This window comes from Grampus griseus (assembly GCF_964374135.1).
Source record: "Grampus griseus genome assembly, chromosome: 11".
Taxonomy (NCBI): Eukaryota; Metazoa; Chordata; class Mammalia; order Artiodactyla; family Delphinidae; genus Grampus; species Grampus griseus.
The window spans coordinates 62708041-62728701 of record NC_139005.1 but is presented as its reverse complement, the minus strand read 5'-3'; the positions used below and the strand labels follow the sequence as shown (position 1 = coordinate 62728701).

At 35.5% G+C, this 20661-nt stretch overlaps 1 protein-coding gene across 3 annotated transcripts in view; it reads right to left on the bottom strand.

The window, feature by feature from the left end:
• Positions 1-20661, bottom strand: part of NAV3 (neuron navigator 3) — a gene marked incomplete at both ends in the record, with an annotated part of 362535 nt that overhangs the window by 43490 nt on the left and 298384 nt on the right. For all 3 annotated transcript variants that reach the window (XM_082666667.1, XM_082666668.1, XM_082666669.1), the window contains 2 exons: positions 9585-9668; positions 18878-18955. In XM_082666667.1, the coding sequence (XP_082522793.1) occupies positions 9585-9668; positions 18878-18955 (162 nt within the window). The remainder of the gene's footprint in view (positions 1-9584; positions 9669-18877; positions 18956-20661) is intronic.

Sequence of the window (20661 nt, the reverse complement as noted above, 5' to 3'; positions counted from 1 at the left end):
AAGACTGAACCGGGAAGAAATAGAAACTATGAACAGCCCAATCACAAATAATGAAATTGAAACTGTGATTAAAAATCTTCCAACAAACAAAAGTCCAGGACCAGATGGCTTCACAGGTGAATTCTATCAAACATTTAGAAAAGAGCTAACACCCATCCTTCTCAAACTCTTCCAAAATACTGTGGAGGAAGGAACAATCCCAAATTCATTCTATGAGGCCACCATCACCCTGATATGAAAACCAGACAAAGATACTACAAAAAAAGAAAATTATATACCAATATCACTCATGAATATAGATGCAAAAATCCTCAACAAAATATTAGCAAACAGAATCCAACAACACATTAAAAGGCTCATACACCATGATCAAGTGGGATTTATCCCAGGGATGCAAGGATTCTTCAATATATGCAAACCAATCAATGTGATACACCATGTTAACAAATTGAAAAATAAAAACCATATGATCATCTCAATAGATGCAGAAAAGGCTTTTGACAAAATTCAACACCCATTTATGATAAAAACTCTCCAGAAAGTGGGCATAGAGGGAACCTACCTCAACATAGTAAAGGCCATATTCGACAAACCCACAGCAAACATCATTCTCAATGGTGAAAAACTGAAAGCATTTCCTCTAAGATCAGGAATAACACAACGATGTCCACTCTCACCACTATTATTCAACATAGTTTTGGAAGTCCTAGCCACAGCAATCAGAGAAGAAAAAGAAATAACAGGAATACAAATTGGAAAAGAAGAAGTAAAACTGTCACTGTTTGCAGATGACATGATACTATACATAGAGAATCCTAAAGATGCCACCAGAAAACTACTAGAGCTAATCAATGAATTTGGTAAAGTTGCAGGATACAAAATTAATGCACAGAAATCTCTTGCATTCCTACACACTAATGATGAAAAATCTGAAAGAGAAATTAAGGAAACACTTCCATTTACCATTGCAACAAAAAGAATAAAATACCTAGGAACAAATCTACTTAGGGAGACAAAAGACCTGTATGCAGAAAACTATAAGACACTGATGAAAGAAATTAAAGATGATACCAAGAGATGGAGAGATATACCATGTTCTTGGATTGGAAGAATCAATATTGTGAAAATGACTATACTACCCAAAGCAATCTACAGATTCAATTCAATCCCTATGAAATCACCAATGGCATTTTTTACGGAACTAGAACAAAAAATCTTAAAATTTGTATGGAAACACAAAAGACCCCGAATAGCCAAAGCAGTCCTGAGGGAAAAAAATGGAGCTGGAGGAATCAGACTCCCTGACTTCAGACTATACTACAAAGCTACAGTAATCAAGAAAATATGCTACTGGCACAAAAACAGAAACACAGATCAATGGAACAAGATAGAAAGCCCAGAGATAAACCCACGCACCTATGGTCAACTAATCTATGACAAAGGAGGCAAGGATACACAATGGAGAAAAGACAGTCTCTTCAATAAGTGGTGCTGGGAAAACTGGACATCTACATTTAAAAGAATGAAATTAGAACACTCTCTAACACCATACACAAAAATAAACTGAAAATGGATTAGAAACCTACATGTAAGACCGGACACTATAAAACTCTTAGAGGAAAACATAGGAAGAACACTCTTTGACATAAATCACAGCAAGATCTTTTTTGATCCACCTCCTAGAGTAATGGAAATAAAAACAAAAATAAACAAGTGGGACCTAAAGAAACTTAAAAGCTTCTGCACAGCAAAGGAACCCCTAAACAAGACGAAAAGACAACCTTCAGAATGGGAGAAAGTATTTGCAAATGAATCAACGGACACAGGATTAATCTCCAAAATATATAAACAGCTCATGCAGCTCAATATGAAAGAAACAAACAACCCAATCCAAAAATGGGCAGAAGACCTAAAGAGACATTTCTCCAAAGAAGACGTACGTACATGAAAAGCTGCTCAACATCCCTAATTATAGGGAAATGCAAATCAAAACTACAATGAGGTATCACCTCACACCAATTAGAATGGACATCATCAGAAAATCTACAAACAACAAATGGTGGAGAGGGTGTGGAGAAAAGGGAACCCTCTTGCACTGTTGTTGGGAATGTAAATTGATACAGCCGCTACGGAGAACAGTATGGAGGTTCCTTAAAAAACTAGAACTACCATATGATCCAGCAATCCCACTACTGTGCATATACCCAGAGAAGACCATAATTCAAAAAGACACATGAGCCCCAGTGTTCACTGCAGCACTATTTACAATAGCCAGGTCATGGAAGCAACCTAAATGCCTATCGACAGATGAGTAGATAAAGAAGATGTGGTACATATATACAATGGAATGTTACTCAGCCATAAAAAGGAATGAAATTAGGTCATTTGTTGAGACATGGATGCATCTAACATCTGTCATACAGAGTGAAGTAATTCAGAAAGAGAAAAACAAATATCATATATCAACGCATATATGTGGAACCTAGAAAAATGGTACAGATGAACCGGTGTTCTAGGATGAAGTTGAGACACAGATGTAGAGAACATATGTATGGACACCAAGGGGGTGAAGCAGCGGGGGTTGGGGGTCATGATGGGATGAATTGGGATTGACATGTATACACTGATGTGTATAAAACTGATGACTAATAAGAACCTGCTGTATAAAAAAATTAAATTAAAAAATTAAAAAAAACAAAGATAGTTAAATTCTACACTGATAGTGTGTTAAACCTGAACTAGTTATCTCTCCATATCTGCAAAAGTCCCTTCCTTTTTTCTTACTTCAGTTAATGAGATCCACCCTCACCATCATTCAAACTAGCACTATCTCTTTCTCTGAGTCTTTCCATGTGATTTCCTCCTGTGCTTTGAATATCCTTCACCCTTAAGGGCCATGGTGACACGTCTCCATCCACATGACACCTCTTAGTTTTCCTTTGAGGAAAAATGAACAGGTTCCTTCTCTATGCATCCAGACCATTTAATGCATTCAGCTTATTTATCTGTCGGAGAGTTTATCTTTTCACCTGATTTATGATCTAATCTCAGTAAATGTTGGGACGATTTTGTTCAAATGTCTGGTCTATGTTAAACAGGTGTTTCTTCCCTTCAAAAAATGATGTAAAACTTCAACTCTACTGCATATTTTAACAAGAGGGTGTCTGATCACTTAGGATGCTATATACTAAAAACGTCAATAACTTTATTATTCATTATAAACTGAAAGTCTCAATGTGGCTAAATCAGTGGAATCACTTCCTTTGGATGGCAATAAAGTGGGTTTTCCTTTCTCTCTTTTCCAAAAGTGTATAGCTATGAATATAAAGAATTTTAGAATGAAAACTGGACTAAGAAAGAAATTTCTAAATAGTTTATTTCTAGCCTTCCTTTTTTCCCCTTTGTAGTTATAGCTGATTGCTCACATTTATTTTTAAGGTACATATTCTCTAAGATGTCTATAATCATGGAGCTTGCAGTGCTGCCGCCAAGGACAACTATGGTCTCCCTGCTTTAGTTTTGGCCGTGGCAGGGAGTGTGGATTAGAAAAATAATTAGAAGTGAGTTCCAGAGATAACTAACTATAAAATCTTTTGATAATCTGAAACATTTTCACATAGTCTTTTCATTTTAAAGGTGACCTAATAGAAGATAACTTAAGTTTTGAGAATCCCTAGTAAACCTTCAGAAAGAACCTGGAAAATGTAGATACCATCAAGAGATGAATTTGAAGTTTGTTCCTCTAATTTAGTAGTTTTCAGTTTCCTACTCTTCTCCCAAAGAGAAGATTGGGGCTGGAGTAACTCTTCAGAGGGTCTTGGGAATAAGATGATCAGATAATATTTTATTGATATTTTCCACTTTTCAAAAATGATACTTTAAAACATGAGAACCGAACTCAAATTTCATTTACCTATAATGAGCCATTCAAGATAACGATGCCCCAAACATAGGCTGACCACGTGAGATTCCAGTAATGTAGTCCATGTGAGTTTCTTGTGTAAAAGAGTCTGGATGGAGTCAGTATCTCTTCTAACTGTTTTCTACATGTCTCTGAGGCTAAACAAGCTATCAAGGTCAGACTTGAAATGCTTCAAAGTAAAGTGATCAAATGATCAAATACTGTGTCATAATACTGGCGTTGCTCCGTGTTTTTCCAACCTAACTTCCTAACAACATCTGACCTCTTTCCAAATTTCTCCTGGACACAGGCCTTATTGAGAATCTCACAGCTTGGCAACAAATCTCATCAACCAGCCTGACCTTCTACTTGACCTTCTAGGCAAGGCTCTTAAAATTTTTCCACTAAACCAGTCTTTTGTTTCCTCACACTGACACAGTTAATCTCACATTATCTAGCTATAGTTGCTTTGAACACACCCCACTCTCCACCCCTTCATATGTGTCTTAAAATTTTGTGAAGTTTTCTGCTGAAAGAACCTGCCAGCCCTGGTTCTAACTAAATGAACTGAATTCATCAAACCCCAGTACCACAAGTAACTTGAATCCATAAGTAACTTACAGATTCAAATTATCTTATGCCGTAAAAGGCTAATGAATGTATTTTCTGAGTCTAGTGATAAATTTTTAAAAACACTTCTAGATGATAAATATTTAACCTGAACTAGGAGTTAATGTAAAGATACAATTCAACTAAAATTTTAGCTTCTACATTATCTATTTCCAGAGAGTTGGTTTTGAATTTTCTAAGTTTTAACATTTAAGTGTCTATTCATCTAGTCATCCAAAAAAGTAGTTTCACAGAGGTAAGAATGAGCAAACCCTAGACTTTATAGTTAGCATAGAATCAACATCTGAGCTTCACTACTCAAACAAAAATATATTCCTCTGTCATGCTCTGACCTTCTAACAAGACTAACCTACCACACCTTAACATATGTTCTAATTGCCTCTGGCACTACAGATATAAGGAAGTGATTTGAAAGTCTTCTAATTGTCAATGAGTATATAGTCTTAGTAAATTTGCAAGGATTTAGCAGTAGTTGTGTAAAAATTTCATTCATAAAAATATAGATTTGCAGAATTCTTATCATTTTGATGACCTTTATTGCAGCATAAGAAAATAAAACCCTGAACTATAAGTTGAGTGACAATTTTTTCATTTCTGATACGGATGGTATGTAGCTAGTACCACTCTAGATGCACTGAAAAGAAGCCGTTTCATCACATATAATAGATGCTTCAGGGCATTCGGTCTTAATTCTTTTAAAGAATCTTGGTGGAAAAGTACTAGTTAAGGGACAAGGACCTGAAATCCAGGTAAAATTCTTGATCAAACTATGTCACCATCACAATCTGTTGAGCCTTAGGTATAGGGGATACCCAGAGATAGTGTCACCCTCTGGGCAGCATTACTGACAATTATCTTAATTACTCTTATTTATAGATTTACTGTTCCATAACACATGGTCTTCTGGCAGCTACAGGGAATGCTGTTAAACTACTGGGAAATGCTGCTAGACTGATCTTCATTAACTAACTTTTATCATGTGAGCCTAGTGTCAAAAATCTTTGAATGGCTCCCTGTTTCCAAGGACCGGATTCCTTAGATATCCTTCAAGCCTTGGTTCCACATTTCCCTCCACATTCCTTCTTTTTCCCTTAATGTCTCCCATAATTTCCCTCCTTGCAGTTCACACTCATGGTGTTCCTTCCTCTATGACAAGCGGCCCTCCATCTCTCCTGAATTAATTTTTTTCATCCTCCCAGAGCCTGACAAGGCTCCTCTTGGCCACCTCTCCTCTAAAACTAATGTAAATAGACCCACAGACATAGAAAACAAACTTATGGTTACTAAAGGGGAAAGGGGAGGAGGGAAAAAATAGGAGTTTGGGATTAATATATACACATTACCATATAAAAAAGAGATAACAAACAAGGACCTGCTGTATAGCATAGGGAATTATACTCGATATTTTGTAATAGCCTGGAAGAGAAAAGAATTTGAAAAAGAATAGATATAACTATTCCATAACTATATATATAACTGAATCATTCTGCTGTATACCTGAAATTAACACAACATTGTAAATCAACTATACTTCAATAAAAAACAGAACAAAACAAAAAACCACACCAAAAAACCCAACCCCCCCCATACACACACCAAAACTAGTGTGAAAATGCAATGGTTCTCTGTGAGAACACTCAGGACACTGTCCTGTTATACTTCTAATTGCACCTCATATTTTCTGCCTCCTGAGTTATTCATACATGTCTTTTCTTTCTTTTATTTTTATTTGTTTATTTATTTTTACCAGGCTACAAGTATATAAAAGCAGTGTTTTGGCACATATATTTAGCAAGAGAATCGGTGTGACTTGGCATCTGGAAGCAAGGAAAAAATTTAGAACATTATTCAAGGGAGTGATTTTGGTCTATGAACCTCACTAAAATTTTGATACAGTTTTCAGGCTATTAATGCCATATGATTGTTGAAAATCACACACTGAAGCAGGAGTCTTGGATCTGAGTCCTAGTTTAGTTTATCTCTTTCTTTCTTTCTTTTTTTCCCTAGTTTATCTATTTCTTAAGTAGATACCCAAGCACATGCAACCACCTTGGCCTTCGGTTCTTCATGTGTTAGCATCCTACCTTGCTTCCCAATATACTCATTCTTAGCTTTAAATTTTTCAGTAGTCCTTACCTTCACCTGAAATTCCCATATAGTTGAATTATATTTTTATCATATTCTGTCACCTACTAGAATATAAACTCTATTTTATATTATAACTGGTTATAAACTAGGATATAAGTGTGTGTGTGTGTGTGTGTGTGTGTATTTCACTGCTGAATTCTCAGTAGCTAGAACAGTATCTCATACACAATAGAAATTCATTATAACTTTGGTGCATGACTAATGGACAAAGGAACCTTGGAAGTCTAGAACAGAATTTCAAAACCTCTGCTTTATATTCTCTGCTCTTTTTTCCCAGGATTGTTGGATCACCAGAGAACAATATGCCCTTTTATCTCAGCTCCCTGAAGAAAATGGCTTTCCTGAAATATGATTAAATGTTATGCCCTCAGCTTTTAGAGAAATGTCTATTTGAACAGAGATTTTGTCTTTTGTTATTTCATGACCCCAATTGAAGAAATTTTACAATAAATTTGTCCTTGAATTCAGTGTCTGAAAGTTTGTCTCTTCAATCTAAATTATGCTCTTCTGGTCAGAAAATGAAAACTAAACATGCCAAGCAATCTCCCTTTGTGCCTTAGCTTCCTTGAGAATCAATTCAGTTCAGTGAATTTCTACTTTGGGGTGGTAATTACCTAGGCTCAAGTATCTTGTTATATACATTCCTCTACTGGTTTTCACTAGATTCTGTCATTGAATTGTGTTATATCATAATCCAATAAACTTTATAAGATTCTCAAAACCACTCTGGAAAAAAGCAAGTTATAAATCTCAGATTACTAAAATAAACATTGTTAAATAAATAATATAATGAAATAAACATTGTTAATAAAATACAATGCTAATGTGAATGTTAAAAAACCTAATGTTGATAAAATAAAATAAGCATCGTTTTGTGTGTATACATATTTCAATTAAAAGAGCAACCATTCTACTTTCAGTTAAAAAAATGGCAAGGGCAATTGCAAACATCATGATATCTTCCGAGAAAACTTTACAATTCTGGCAATGTTACTTCAAGGATAATGTGCAACAATTATACAATTCTTTGTATTATGGAGATGTATTCTAAAATATTCAGGAATTTTTCATAGACATTATAAATTAACAAACATGTATATATTTCCAATTTCTACGAGAAATTTGCCTACAAATAAAAAAGAGCTGAAGGAAATATGGAGAGGCAAAATATATAAATTTTGACTTCTTAAAGGTATTGAGACTTAAATACTAACCATGATTTCTAGCAATATGCCTGGCATATGACCAATGATGAATTTGGTTTATCTTACATTTTTTAAGGAAAAAAAGGAGAGAAATATAAAGAAAGGTAACATTTGTTGACTATCCACTACCTGTGACATATTACAGTATCTCACTCCTCAGAATGATTCTACAAGGTAGTTATTATAACTCCCACTTCTATAATGACAAAATTGAGGGTTACGAAAGGGAGATTCTCCAGCTCTTGAGAGACCTCGCCGAGATTCAAACTTGAGGCTACTGGACTCCAACATTTATAATCTTTCCCACCTGAATGCCCTTAAAAAGGCCTTGTAATCCTACTTGCTGAATTCTTATGTTACATAGTGAAATGGTAAATTGTATCACCCCCAAAAAGATTAAGACAAAATTTATGTGGTCAAAGGAGTTTGTTATCTTCTCTTTCAGAACAGGCTTGACAGGGATGGACAGTGTTCTCTTTCATGGGCAGGGGAGAGCTACGAAATGGGAGAATGAAAGATAAGGGCAAACAGAATACAGTTCTATAATTATACCAGGCAACTATAGGAATATTTGATTTTCTCTTTTGGTTTAATTGGACTGTTCAGTTTTGTTTTGTTTTGTTTTTTAACTTTAAAAAAAGTAGTAAACTGACAAAACTCAATAACACATGCTAGTCCTTTAAAGCCAAAGCCATACTTTACAGAACTGAAGCCAAAATCGAAGCCATCCCTATGGAAAGATATAGGAACTGATTCTACATAAGTTGAAATTATCCCAAACTATTTAGATATGGATCTCTTTGAAAATTAGACGAAAACCATGGAAATCTGCTCATATTATGCACATATGCCATTTTTACAAATATTTCCACACAATTTTAAAGACTTTTTAGACACTCATCCAAGGACTCAGGTTAGGGCCACCAAATTAATGGCAGGGAGGTAAGTTCCTGGTCATCATATGGAAAGTGTCCAGATTCTTTCTATCCAGTGTGGACCTTTTGATATTTCTGCCTTTGTGAACCAAATTCTCTGTTGCTTTTTTTTTTTAAAACCATTCCTTCTTCTACTCCATAAAATCCTTCAGGTTTGTTTTAAAGCTTTTGATGTAGCTTAGCTTTACTTCAAAGACAGCATCCCCAGATGCCAACTAGTCTTGTTACTCCAAAATTATGCAGGACTGTTCCTTGTCTCGTGGATACTGTAACATAAGGCCCCTTACTTTACAGAGCCCTAACCTCTATTTTAGGCCTTCTTCATGAGGATCTCAGATCACAGCCATGGTCTATAACTGGGCTTATAGACCATGAATTTGTGAAAATTCTTGTCAGAGTGCAATTCTCATCAACTGCGTTAAATTATTCCTAGAATATTCTAACTCTTCTCCTGTTTCTTTTTCTTAACATTTGGTATGCTTTCAATAGTTCCAGTCAGAAGTAAAATAATAGACTGCCTGAAAAGAACATGTGTGTGTGTGTGTGTGTGTGTGTGTGTGTGTGTGTTCCAAAATAGGTTAATCGGAATCATAAGTCTTTAAATTAAAATCCGAAAAGAAAAGGTATTATCTTGCCATTGTTCCAATTTATTTAGAATGGATCCTCTCAGTATTATTTCTAAGGAGCTGCATCTCAGGTATTGTTTAAACACCCTATGCAATTTCCTATCTTATTTCAAGTCCCAGTGGCAATTCCTGAACATACCTTCTGTTCCGCTGTCATGGTTAGACTTTGCAGTCGGCCAGTCATATTCCCTAAACTCTTTTCAAAAGCTGCTACGAGGTGAGCCTGTGAACAAAACGGAAGGAACATATCTTAAATGTCAGAACCTTATGTGGATGGATGAAAACACTTCTCTTTACAAAATGCTTAATTTCAGGAATTCTTACTCTTTAAATACTATGACTGCCATGTCTGGCTTTCAGTGCTGACTCTCCGTTAACACACATCTTCATCTATTATTTCTAAACTTCAGCTTAAAAATCAGTGTTTCAATCTTGACATTTAATGAGTTCAACTTCTGAAAGGGAATGCTATTTTGCAAATAAAAACACCTTCTAACTTGAACATCATGGAGGATTTGATACCCAAAATACTGGATAAAGTTCTGAGTTGCCAAGTTTTTAGACTCAAAGCCCAAGAGGAGGTTGCGGCAATACTCAATGGACGAATGTTCCTCATTCTTATACCTGCATGATGACCTTTGAAGATATTGTTAGCTCCTCTATTGAAATGATGCTCTCTTCCAAGTGCCGGAAATCTGCTGACAGCTATAACATTATCTTTCCTCTTTTTCTACTAACAAAGAATTGAATCGAAAAGAGTTGTCTTCACTTTCCAAACTCTTTTCAATAAAAAGGGCTTTTATTCCTACTTTTTTCCCTTCCACTAAGGAAATGTAGGTAGGCCAGCTAGAAATAATATTCAGTTATATTTTATTTAAGTTTTTGTGGCTCTGGGGTTTTATTTTAAATCTCAGAGAATTATACATATTGCAGTACATAACTGTAACTCTTACGATTAAGAAGTATTTGAAAATCTTATTCTAGTTCTAAAATAGGCCAGTTTCTATTGACATGCTATCATGCAACAGCTTGACCCACAGAATATTATGCATGAAGAGATAAGTCAACCTCTCACTGTGGCTTGATGTAGAACCACAGGTATGTTCTCCAATTTTATTGCATCCATAAAAAGATACAAGTACAGAATGTTTTACAACCTACATCTATAATAAACTATGTGTGGGGGAAAATTTGCCAAAAGGTTATTTTTTTGAGAGAAGGGAGTGAGAGGATGCAATTAAAATAAATCGCCTTGTAAATGGATCACAGGAGTCCTAAGAATTAGGGTGCTAGAAGTTTATTTCATTATTAGTAACAGCCAGAAGTTTATTCCATTATTGGTAACAGCTAGAATGTACAAGTCCCTTGCATTAACATCATGATACAAAGGTGTCTTTGTTCCTAGCTCTGAGCTCATCCTAGGATGCCTTTGTTTTCCTGACACTATAATATAGAGAAAGATGATTTATAGAAGATGCTATTAATCTCCAGTCCATCAGTAAGTAAAACTCTATTCTTTCGCACCTAGCTACAAAACAGAAACAGACTCACAGACATAGAGAACAGACTTGTGGTTGCCAAGGCGGAGGGAGGTGGGGGAGGGCAGGACTGGGAGTTTGGGGTTAGCAGATGCAAACTACTATATATAGGATGGATAAAAAACAAGGTCCTATTGTATAGCACAGGGAACTATTCAATATCCTGTGATCAACCATAATGGGAAAGAATATAAAAAAAGAATTTCTATATAAATGAGTCACTTTGCTGTACAGCAGAGATTGGCACAGCATTGTAAATCAACTCTACTTCAATAAAAAAAATTTTTTAAATAACCAAAAAAAGCCTCTATTCTTTTCCACTCCCTTCTCCCTCTTTCCTCCTTTCCCTCTCTCTCAGACACACACATACTCACGACCTTGAGAACTGTACTCCAAGGTTTGTTAGCAGGTTTAATCAGATAAATAACACTCTTTTTAAAAAACAAATCGTATCTAATAGTTCAAAACGTTTCCAATGACAAGGAATGTCATTACATCAGAATTAGTACCCTCAGAAATTAGCATAAGGTTATGTCCCACTTTCTCTTATACTTAACCTTCACACTATGTTAAAGGTGAACAAAATGAAAATGTACAGCTCACTGGTTCATCGTCGCGAATATTCATGCGCTCAGAAAGAGGATTTGAAGACCCTGGAAGTCCTCTCTTGCCCCTTCCTCATCTCTGTCCCCTCTCCCTTCCGAAAAGATAACCACTAGAGTGACCTGTGTTGTAATTATTTTCTTGCTTCCCTATATAGTTTGGCCACTATGTTTTAGCTTGGCCTATTTTTAAATCTATCCGAGTGGAATCACATGGCATGATTTTCTTGGTGACAGTTTTCTTTTGCTTAACATTGTATTTTGAGATTCATCCATGTGGTGTGCAGCAGGAGTTAGAATTTGCTGTAAAGCACTGCTCTGTGTGATTTATAATTTATTTGTCCGTGACGACCATTAGTGCTGATTCCAGTTTAGACTGTTAAAAATAATCCTGCTATGAAGATAAAATGGGTTACTAAATTCTAAAGCTAAAATTGCTTGTTTTCCTCTAAAATAGAAGAACTTTGTTAATATTCACTACAAGAAGTGCAAGACTCTACGTAACATTGAAAAGTTTCAATTCTCCCAAACAACTGTAAGGTTTAATTGTTGGACAATGAGTCCTTGAATGTATATACTTATAGAAAATTGCTTCATTTTACCAGCTGTGCGTATTTTATCAGTTTAATAGGAATTAAAAATATGACAAAGAAAGCAGGACTGTGAAGAATACGCTGCACAAATATATTGCTTATATTTGGTATCTATGAGTAAATATAAAATGTTCACCATTACAAGGTCAGTTTTCAATCTTTGGAAAATTGCTCTTCATTAATTATTTACAAGAACATATAAAACTAGTTACAAAAGAACATTTTAATTTGAGTCACATTGTTCTCCGTGAAAAGTTTGTTAAAAGTATGTTTGTGAAATGCTGCTTTAAGTTTATGCCCCCTTAACTTAGTTTATCATAATAGCTTTGTTACTTTGAAGTTAATAAAAGGGCAACTTTCGCACCAATTGGATTCATGGAAAGGCACTACAATAGGTAAAATAAAGGAAGGCATTTATACCAGTGATAATGTTTGTCGCCTTACTGGAGAAAAAAATGGAATGTAAGACTGATTAAACTATAGGAAAATATATCTTGTCTAAAAACTTTATAAAATGATAACTTTAAAAGAACTGTGGATTTTTAGGGGGACTGTTAATCATAGTTTACATGGTTCTGACTTTTCTCTTAGCAGCTGCGTAATTTTCAAGCCACAGTAAAGTTGTATCAATATGTTGATGAATATTTCCTACTTGTGTTAGGTGAAGTCTGTGAAGGTAATAAAATACACAAGACTGAATACTAGTTAAGGGAAAATATTTTTAATACATATTGTCTTTAGTTTTGAAATCACATAATCTGAATAGACATGTAAAAAACTGTGGTACTAAACAATAAGATGGAATATCATTATGAAAAATGCCTGCATTGCATTTGTTCATTCAGAATTCAGTGACAGCCCATCAGCCGAATAAAACATACGCTTTGGGCTTCCCTGGTGGCGCAGTGGTTGGGATTCCGCCTGCCGACGCAGGGGACGCGGGTTCGTGCCCCGGTCTGGGAAGATCCCATATGCCGCAGAGCGGCTGGGCCCGTGAGCCATGGCCGCTGAGCCTGCGCGTCTGGATGACTGTGCTCTGCAACTGGAGAGGCCACAACAGTGAAAGGCCCGCATACCGCAAAAAAAAAAAAAAAAAAAACATACGCTTTACATAGATGTATATGGGGATAGATAGACAGATTAGATAGACAGAAATAGATGACTTTACGTTTGAAATTCAATAGTTAGATGAACTGAAAATGACTCTGAAACTATCATAAATAAGATTTCATATTTCTTTTACTGTATAAAATTGTCCCTTCAGTGTCTGTCATTGTTAATTATGTGCAAAATAGTTTTCCCTTAAAGGAGATGTAGAGAAACAAAAGTAACTGCCAGATGATATAAAAATATTAAATAGAGCAAAGATATAGGACACAATCCCAAGGAAAATAACACCTGAGAGATCTGTGGTTAAAAGACTTATGCACTGAAAGGCAAAAAAACAAAACACACAAAAAACAAAAAAAACTTTTTTTGGTTACACATTCATTCAGCGATGTTTTTGAAAACTGGTAGTAATAACTAGCCTTCGTGCCCATTTCCAGATCATCTAAGGGCTGAGATTTGTAAGAAATACATTAAATGCATCCCACCTGGCTTGGCAGCATGAAGGTATGGGTGAGAGGCCAGGGGGCACCTGGCTGACTGTCTGATGTGACCATACATTCCCGGGGGCCTTGGACTGTGGGGCTCCTGTTCTCTTCCTGTTTGTTGGTGGGGTATTGATTCAAAGAAGGCCTGGCAATAGCGCTGGCCAGCGTACCCTCTCTCCTTTCTCCAGACATCCTAGTGGACACAGCTCTATAAAGAGGTTTCCCAGGCTTTCTGCAGCTCTGCTCAGAGAACTTCCCAAGGGGAGGGAAAGGCTCAGCGTACCTTCTACTGAATGGAGGTCATATTCTGTCAGGCAAATGAGAGGTGAGCTGACTGAATAACTTTCTGACTTACCACTGCCCCTTTTAACAAAGGGGGAGAAAAAGCAGAGAAACAGATGTTTCAAATTTAAATATTAAAACACAGATTACTGTCTGGACTCCATATAAATATAATCATGTTGCCAGGTCCAAACATGTGACACATCAATTACAAAAAGAAAAAAACCCCCAAAAGCCCAAATTAAGGAAAACCAATTAAGTCCTGATAGAATTATTCATATATTGAGTAAAACTGAATAGCTGGATCTTAAAATGATTACTAAATAAACGATAATAATAACAGTTAATGATATTTTCTACAGAACCAAACATTGTAATTTGTCTTTATAAATCATGGCTATTACACTTCTATACAACAATGGTCATTGTGGTGATCCCATTTCACCAAAAAGTAAAAAGTTTACTCGTGGTCTGTATAAAATAATAAATAAAAGGCATATCTTTACCTCCAAACAGGAAATGTACAAGATTAAAAAAAATTTTTCACTTACATTGAAGAAACTCGACAGAAAAACTTTTCAGTCTTATAATTAATTTCATTTCTGTACAAGTATATTAAAATATATGCATATATTACATACATCAACAAATGTTAACTCAGAGGCAATGACGTGAAACACACTCTGAATGAAATTTAAATGCAGTATTTCTTAGAACTGAGAAACCAAGTGTTTTCTCAAGTAAATCCTTTGATGACTTATAATGGTGCACGGAATCTAAAGTGACATTTTAAACGAAGTGCTAAAGAGAATGAGTTCAAGATGGTTTGCGCCTTATAAATAATTCAAATTTCTGAATGTGTAAAGGAGATTATATCCTTAAAGATACAAAGGAACATAAATATACAAGACTCCATCCCTAGTAATTATAATGATACTATTAAATGTTTAAAATAGGACTGACCTTAAAATTATTTTATAAACATTTATACAGGCATCCACTTACACAAGTTCTTAGTTACTGCAATAGTTTTAAAGTAAATTTTGATAAACTGCTTTGTAAAAGAATAGAAGATAATATATATCTTCATTACCTGAATCTTCTGACTTTTATCTTTTGACGGTTTCAGCAATACATTTATCTGATGGTAAAAAGCTGTAACAATCCATATCACCACCGAATAAAAAAAGCACTAAATGGTGAAATAAGATTTAAGTTCCCAAGAAATTAAAAACTAGACATCACTTTAAAAAATTGTGATAGATCTTTAGGTGTTTAATTTTTAAACTTGAAATAATTATAGATTCGCAAGAAGTTTCAAAGAGAGTACAGAGAGGACTCTTGTACCCCTTTATTCAGTTTGCCTCGATGGTTACATTTTATAAAATTATAGTATAATATCAAAACCAGAAATTCATTATTGGTACACATATGAAGATTCACACATGTAAATAACCACCTTTCATCACCACAAAGCTCTTCCTATTGCTACCCTTTATAGTTACACCCACTCTCAGGAGAGAGGTGACCACCTTCCTTAAACCCTGGCAACCACTAAGTTGTTCTTCATTTCTATAATTTTGTCATTTGAGAATGTTGAATAAATGGAATTATATAGTATGCGACCTTTTAAAATTGGTCTTTTTTTCACTAAGCTTAATGCACTTGAGATCCATCCAAGTTGCTGTGTGTATTAATAATTATTTAATTTTACTGCTGAGTGGCAGTCCATGGTATGGATGTATCTATCGGAGTTTGTTTATCCATGGACCTATTAAGAGACATTTCGGTTGTTTCCAATTTTTGCACTATTAAAAAATAAAGCTGCTATGTACAGGTTTCTGTGTGGGTCTGAGGTGATTTGAGAATATTTCTAAAATGCATTATGAAGTAAAAAAAAAAAAAAAGAAGAAGAACATACCAAATAGGATATATATTAAGCTCCCATCCACGCGCAAAATGTACTACTAATGATAACACAGACGTGGACAGGGAAGGCTGGAGATATTTGGATAGTTTTTCCAAGACTAGCACTTTTTAAACAAATTCATCAGTTTGGCACCGATTTTTCTAATTTTATGTTTCTTACTTTTTTTTCTTTATCATCCCCTAGGGAGACATTATAGATTTTTTTTTTTTTTTCCTAATTGTCCCCTTCCTCCATGGCCATTTTAATATCACAGATATGCTGGATACCTGTTTATGTACTCTGTATATATCTGTGCTTTATGCATAAAAAGAGTACTTTAAAAAAAAAAAAAGTACTTTTTTTTTTCCCACCATAAGAAACACTATTCATGCTTTGACGATCATATCAATGCCCAGCTGAGAATACATAGTCCATAGTCGTGAAAACACAACAGTGAAAATAGTGTGGCATGCATGACTTGAGAGAAGTGGCAGATAGCCAATGGCTGACATCTTTGTAAAATGTTTGGTACCTTTCCAAACAATGGCATCGAGTTGTCCCCCAGGACTGTCCTCCTATGTTAGAACTTGGCTCCTTCTGTGTGTATGTGTGTGTGTGTGTGTGTGTGTGTGTGTGTGTGTATGTGTATAAGCCTTTGCAAATGTGTACTGTATATATGTATTCAGGGGTATACAGAAGAACAATGTTGAAAGGAAACACAAGAAATCAATAACCAAGAATGGGAATGGGAATCTCAGAGGGAAAAACGAATATATATCTTTTATTAAACACTTCCTTTAATTTCAGTTTTTCTTTTTAATACAATATACATGTACATTTGTCACTTGGTGTCTGTGGGAGATTGGTTCCAGGACCCAAATCCGTGGATGCTCAAGTCCCACAGCTGGCCCTCTGCATCTGTGAGTTCCACACCCAGGGGTTCAACCAACCATGGATTGCGTATGGTTGACCCTTAAACAACACGGGTTTGAACTACGTGGGTCCAGTTATATGCAGATATTTAGAAATGTGTGGATCCACTTACATGCAGATTTTTAAAATATCCATGCATAAGTGGACCTGCACAGTTCAAACACGTGTTGTTCAAGGGTCAACCATATTACTTTTTAAATGGAGACAGTATAAACATTATTGGGTAAAAGCCCAAATTCTATTATGTATAGCAGCCGTTTATTAATCCAACAACTGATATGTAAGTCCATGCAAGAGACATTTACAAAATAAAACAAAACTCTGAGTAATCGTTCAAGGCATTTATGTCTTTACTATCCAGCGCATAAGGTCTGTCATTGAGCCTTCCTCATTGCAGACAAACACAACCCAGTGTGTTCCGGCTTTTACACTGCAATATGTCCTCTGGGCGCAAATTCAGGGATCTAGACAGGAGTGCTTTATACTACTATACATATAGCCTATAGTATAAAATTTACAGTGGCTTCTGAACTATTTAAGAATTATTCTTAGACAAAAAATATGGGTTAAATAATACTGTTCTCTTCCAGTATTGTCTAAACAGTTCTCTAAAACCGGCTATTATTTTAAGAATCCCCTGACAACATCTATAAAAAATAAATATAGCCAATCCCAAATTCATTTGATTCTCCCAAAGTTAAAAAGATAAAGTCAATTCAAAAACAGTGCTAAAATGAATGCATTGTGAGTGAAATGACTTACTTATATACTGTGGAAGGTACTGGATTGGCCAAAAAATTCGTTTGGGTTATTGATGGTACGGAAAAACCCAAACAAACTTTTTGCCAACCCAATATATTGCACAATAACTTTTATTCTTAAAATATCTCTTATTTAGGGCTTCCCTGGTGGCGCAGTGGTTGGGGGTCCGCCTGCCGATGCAAGGAACGCGGGTTTGGGCCCCGGTCCGGGAAGATCCCACATGCTGCGGAGCGGCTGGGCCTGTGAGCCATGGCCGCTGAGCCTGCGCGTCCGGAGCCTGTGCTCCGCAACGGGAGAGGCCACAACAGTGAGAGGCCCGCGTACCGAAAAAAAAAAAAAAATCTCTTATTTAAATCATACCCAGTGAGCCCACATTTGCTCACTCTTGCTGTGTTAAGCTTTGCTGAGCAGATGGAAGAACTCCACGAAGAGCAGAGTGGTGAGGCAGGAACAGGCTCAAAGCCACCCGGTAGAAGTGAGCAGACTGATGTTGAGTGAAGGTGTCAGGACATATGGCAAAATAGCGGGAGCTTCCTCACCCCTCACTGCTGCTTCTAACACTGTTGTTCCCTAGGGCCAGGCACAATGCCACATGTTCGCCTTTACTTCTGCTCCTACTCTGAGTATACTCCGGGGCACACTGAAGGATCTTCAGTAAATGTTAATATAACTGATGGTTTTTGCCATCATCATTTTTTGCGATCCTCAGCTGCTTTAACTGCTATAAGGAGGCTACCAAGGTTTTTGAGAGAACTCTAGCTCATTTATAATATAGCTAAGAAACCCAAATTTAGAGAATTAACTGGCTGCTTAACTAATTGTCCAATAAATTGTGCTGAAGGAGACAGGGCACAAGAATTTTTTATACTCCACAGTTAATCACTGTCAACCCCTCATTGTCTTGGAGCTGAAGAAAGTCTTACGTATGTGGGGCTGGGCATTGGTAACAATGAGAAATAAGAAAAGAACTAAGACTTGTAGCTTTTACTAATGTTTCCAACTTTACATGAAACAAAAAGCCACTTTAACGACATTGTGATTCCTCATCAACGTGGATTTACGTTTGATTACCCAGCGTGCAGGAAAGTCCCACTATTTAGTGACCTAAAGTCTGTATAATTTTGGACATTTAAAGTTTGTGAGTCTGTTACTAAAATTATCCCATTTACTATATAAACATCTGTTTTAATATATCAAAAAAAATCAAAAGTGACTTACATTTGCTGAAAGTTGAGATGTGAGAGTGGCAACTTTTTCTTGTGATGCAACAAGCTCTCTCCGTAGTTTATGGATTTGCTGAATGTAATTAAAATAAATCAAATCAATATGCTAGTAGATTTTAACTTAAAACTAAGAATTCAATCCAAAAAAGCCAATACTATAATTAGCTCATCCTACCCCCAGTAAATATACATATATATATTTTCTGGGTCTTTTTATTTTTCTATCCATTTTTTGGTATGTTTATTTTTATTTCCTATACTTTGGCAACTTCTCAGAAGCTGTAGAATATCCTGCAGTCACTGAAAGTTGGCTCCAATTCAACATTTAATGATTCCATATTTGAAAATAATTTTATTGGCTGGAGTTTTAATTCCTAACACTTAGAGAAGCCTTCCCAAGTCTTTGTTATAATGTCCTTTATTCAGTGAGTTACTATGAGCTCTGGGCAGAAATGCTGTTATAGATTATCCATAGTTTCAAAGGGGAAAAATCAGTAATACTGTAAAAATGGCTAGATAAACCACCAACATAAATATGCTAAAATGTTTTCCTGTTTGGTTAGGTCCACACTCAAATAAAAGTGAACCAGAAAAAGATGAGAGTATATATATCATACTTAAAATTTTAATTTAAGCACTTTCCACAGTTTAATCTTCATGTTTCATGTTTCCATGAAATATAGACAGTGATTAGTAAGGTTAAGATATTTATAAGCAACTGAGACTAAGTCTACAAGTATACTTCTGGTCTCAAGGGATTTTAGTTACTTAGGTGCCAAACATTCTACTCTGATGATTCTCATTTCTTCAAAAACAAGTCTTCTATTGTTGTAGTTAGACTTTCAAAACACTACCTTAGTTTGAAAGAGCATTCTTGACACAGTTCATTAACTGTCTTTTTTTTTCCTTTTTAATTTCCCATTAAATTTTTGTGGAGAAGAAATGGTGGTAAATACTGAAAAAACTCTAAAGAAGAACTAAACTTTAAACTGGAATTAGAGACAGGGGACATTTACATAATTTTAGTAAATGTGATTCCATTTGGCTCCTGTCCTTTAAAAAAAGAGATACACCCAGACCCAAAGAGCATTTGAGCTGCATTCAAATGATGACGACTGCAAATGGTTCCAGAAAGCAGAGAACATCTATTTTATTCTTAAAACAATACAAATTCAAAGAGGCTTTCTCAAATTAAGAGTCTCTATTACATGATCAGATTTCCTTTAAAATAGAATCTAGGAAACCTTAAAGTAATATAAATCATTAAAAAAGAACCATAACCTACTATGGGGCATAAATAATTAAAGGAGAGGTGGATAACTACTAATACGGCAAACAGATGTGGTATTTCTATGCCTTAGTAGCTATACGTATTGCGGTCGATGGTAGAATTTTGCCATGTCCGTGAGATGTAAATAGTTTAGGTTTTTCAAAACCGTATTTACTCTTTGGTCTAGCAATTATAAAGATAAAACTGATATAATTTATACTTTTTCAATTTTTAAAAATACAGCACAAATTTTACTTTAAAAGGCTAATAAAATAAAACTTCAAAGGGAAGAGTTCCTTTGCAGAGGCTGTTACCAATGCATTTTTCTTTGCTCATGGTAAAACCAATCAAATAGTCATTAGCACACCTTGAATAAAGGCCTAATTAAAGTCTCCCTGCTCTCCTTGGCCAGGACAACTCTTATACAAAGGGAAAGAAAAATAATGTTCTCTCCAGGCTGCAATCTGATTTGTACGTGATTGCAATGAAATATTTGTGAAATGTACGTG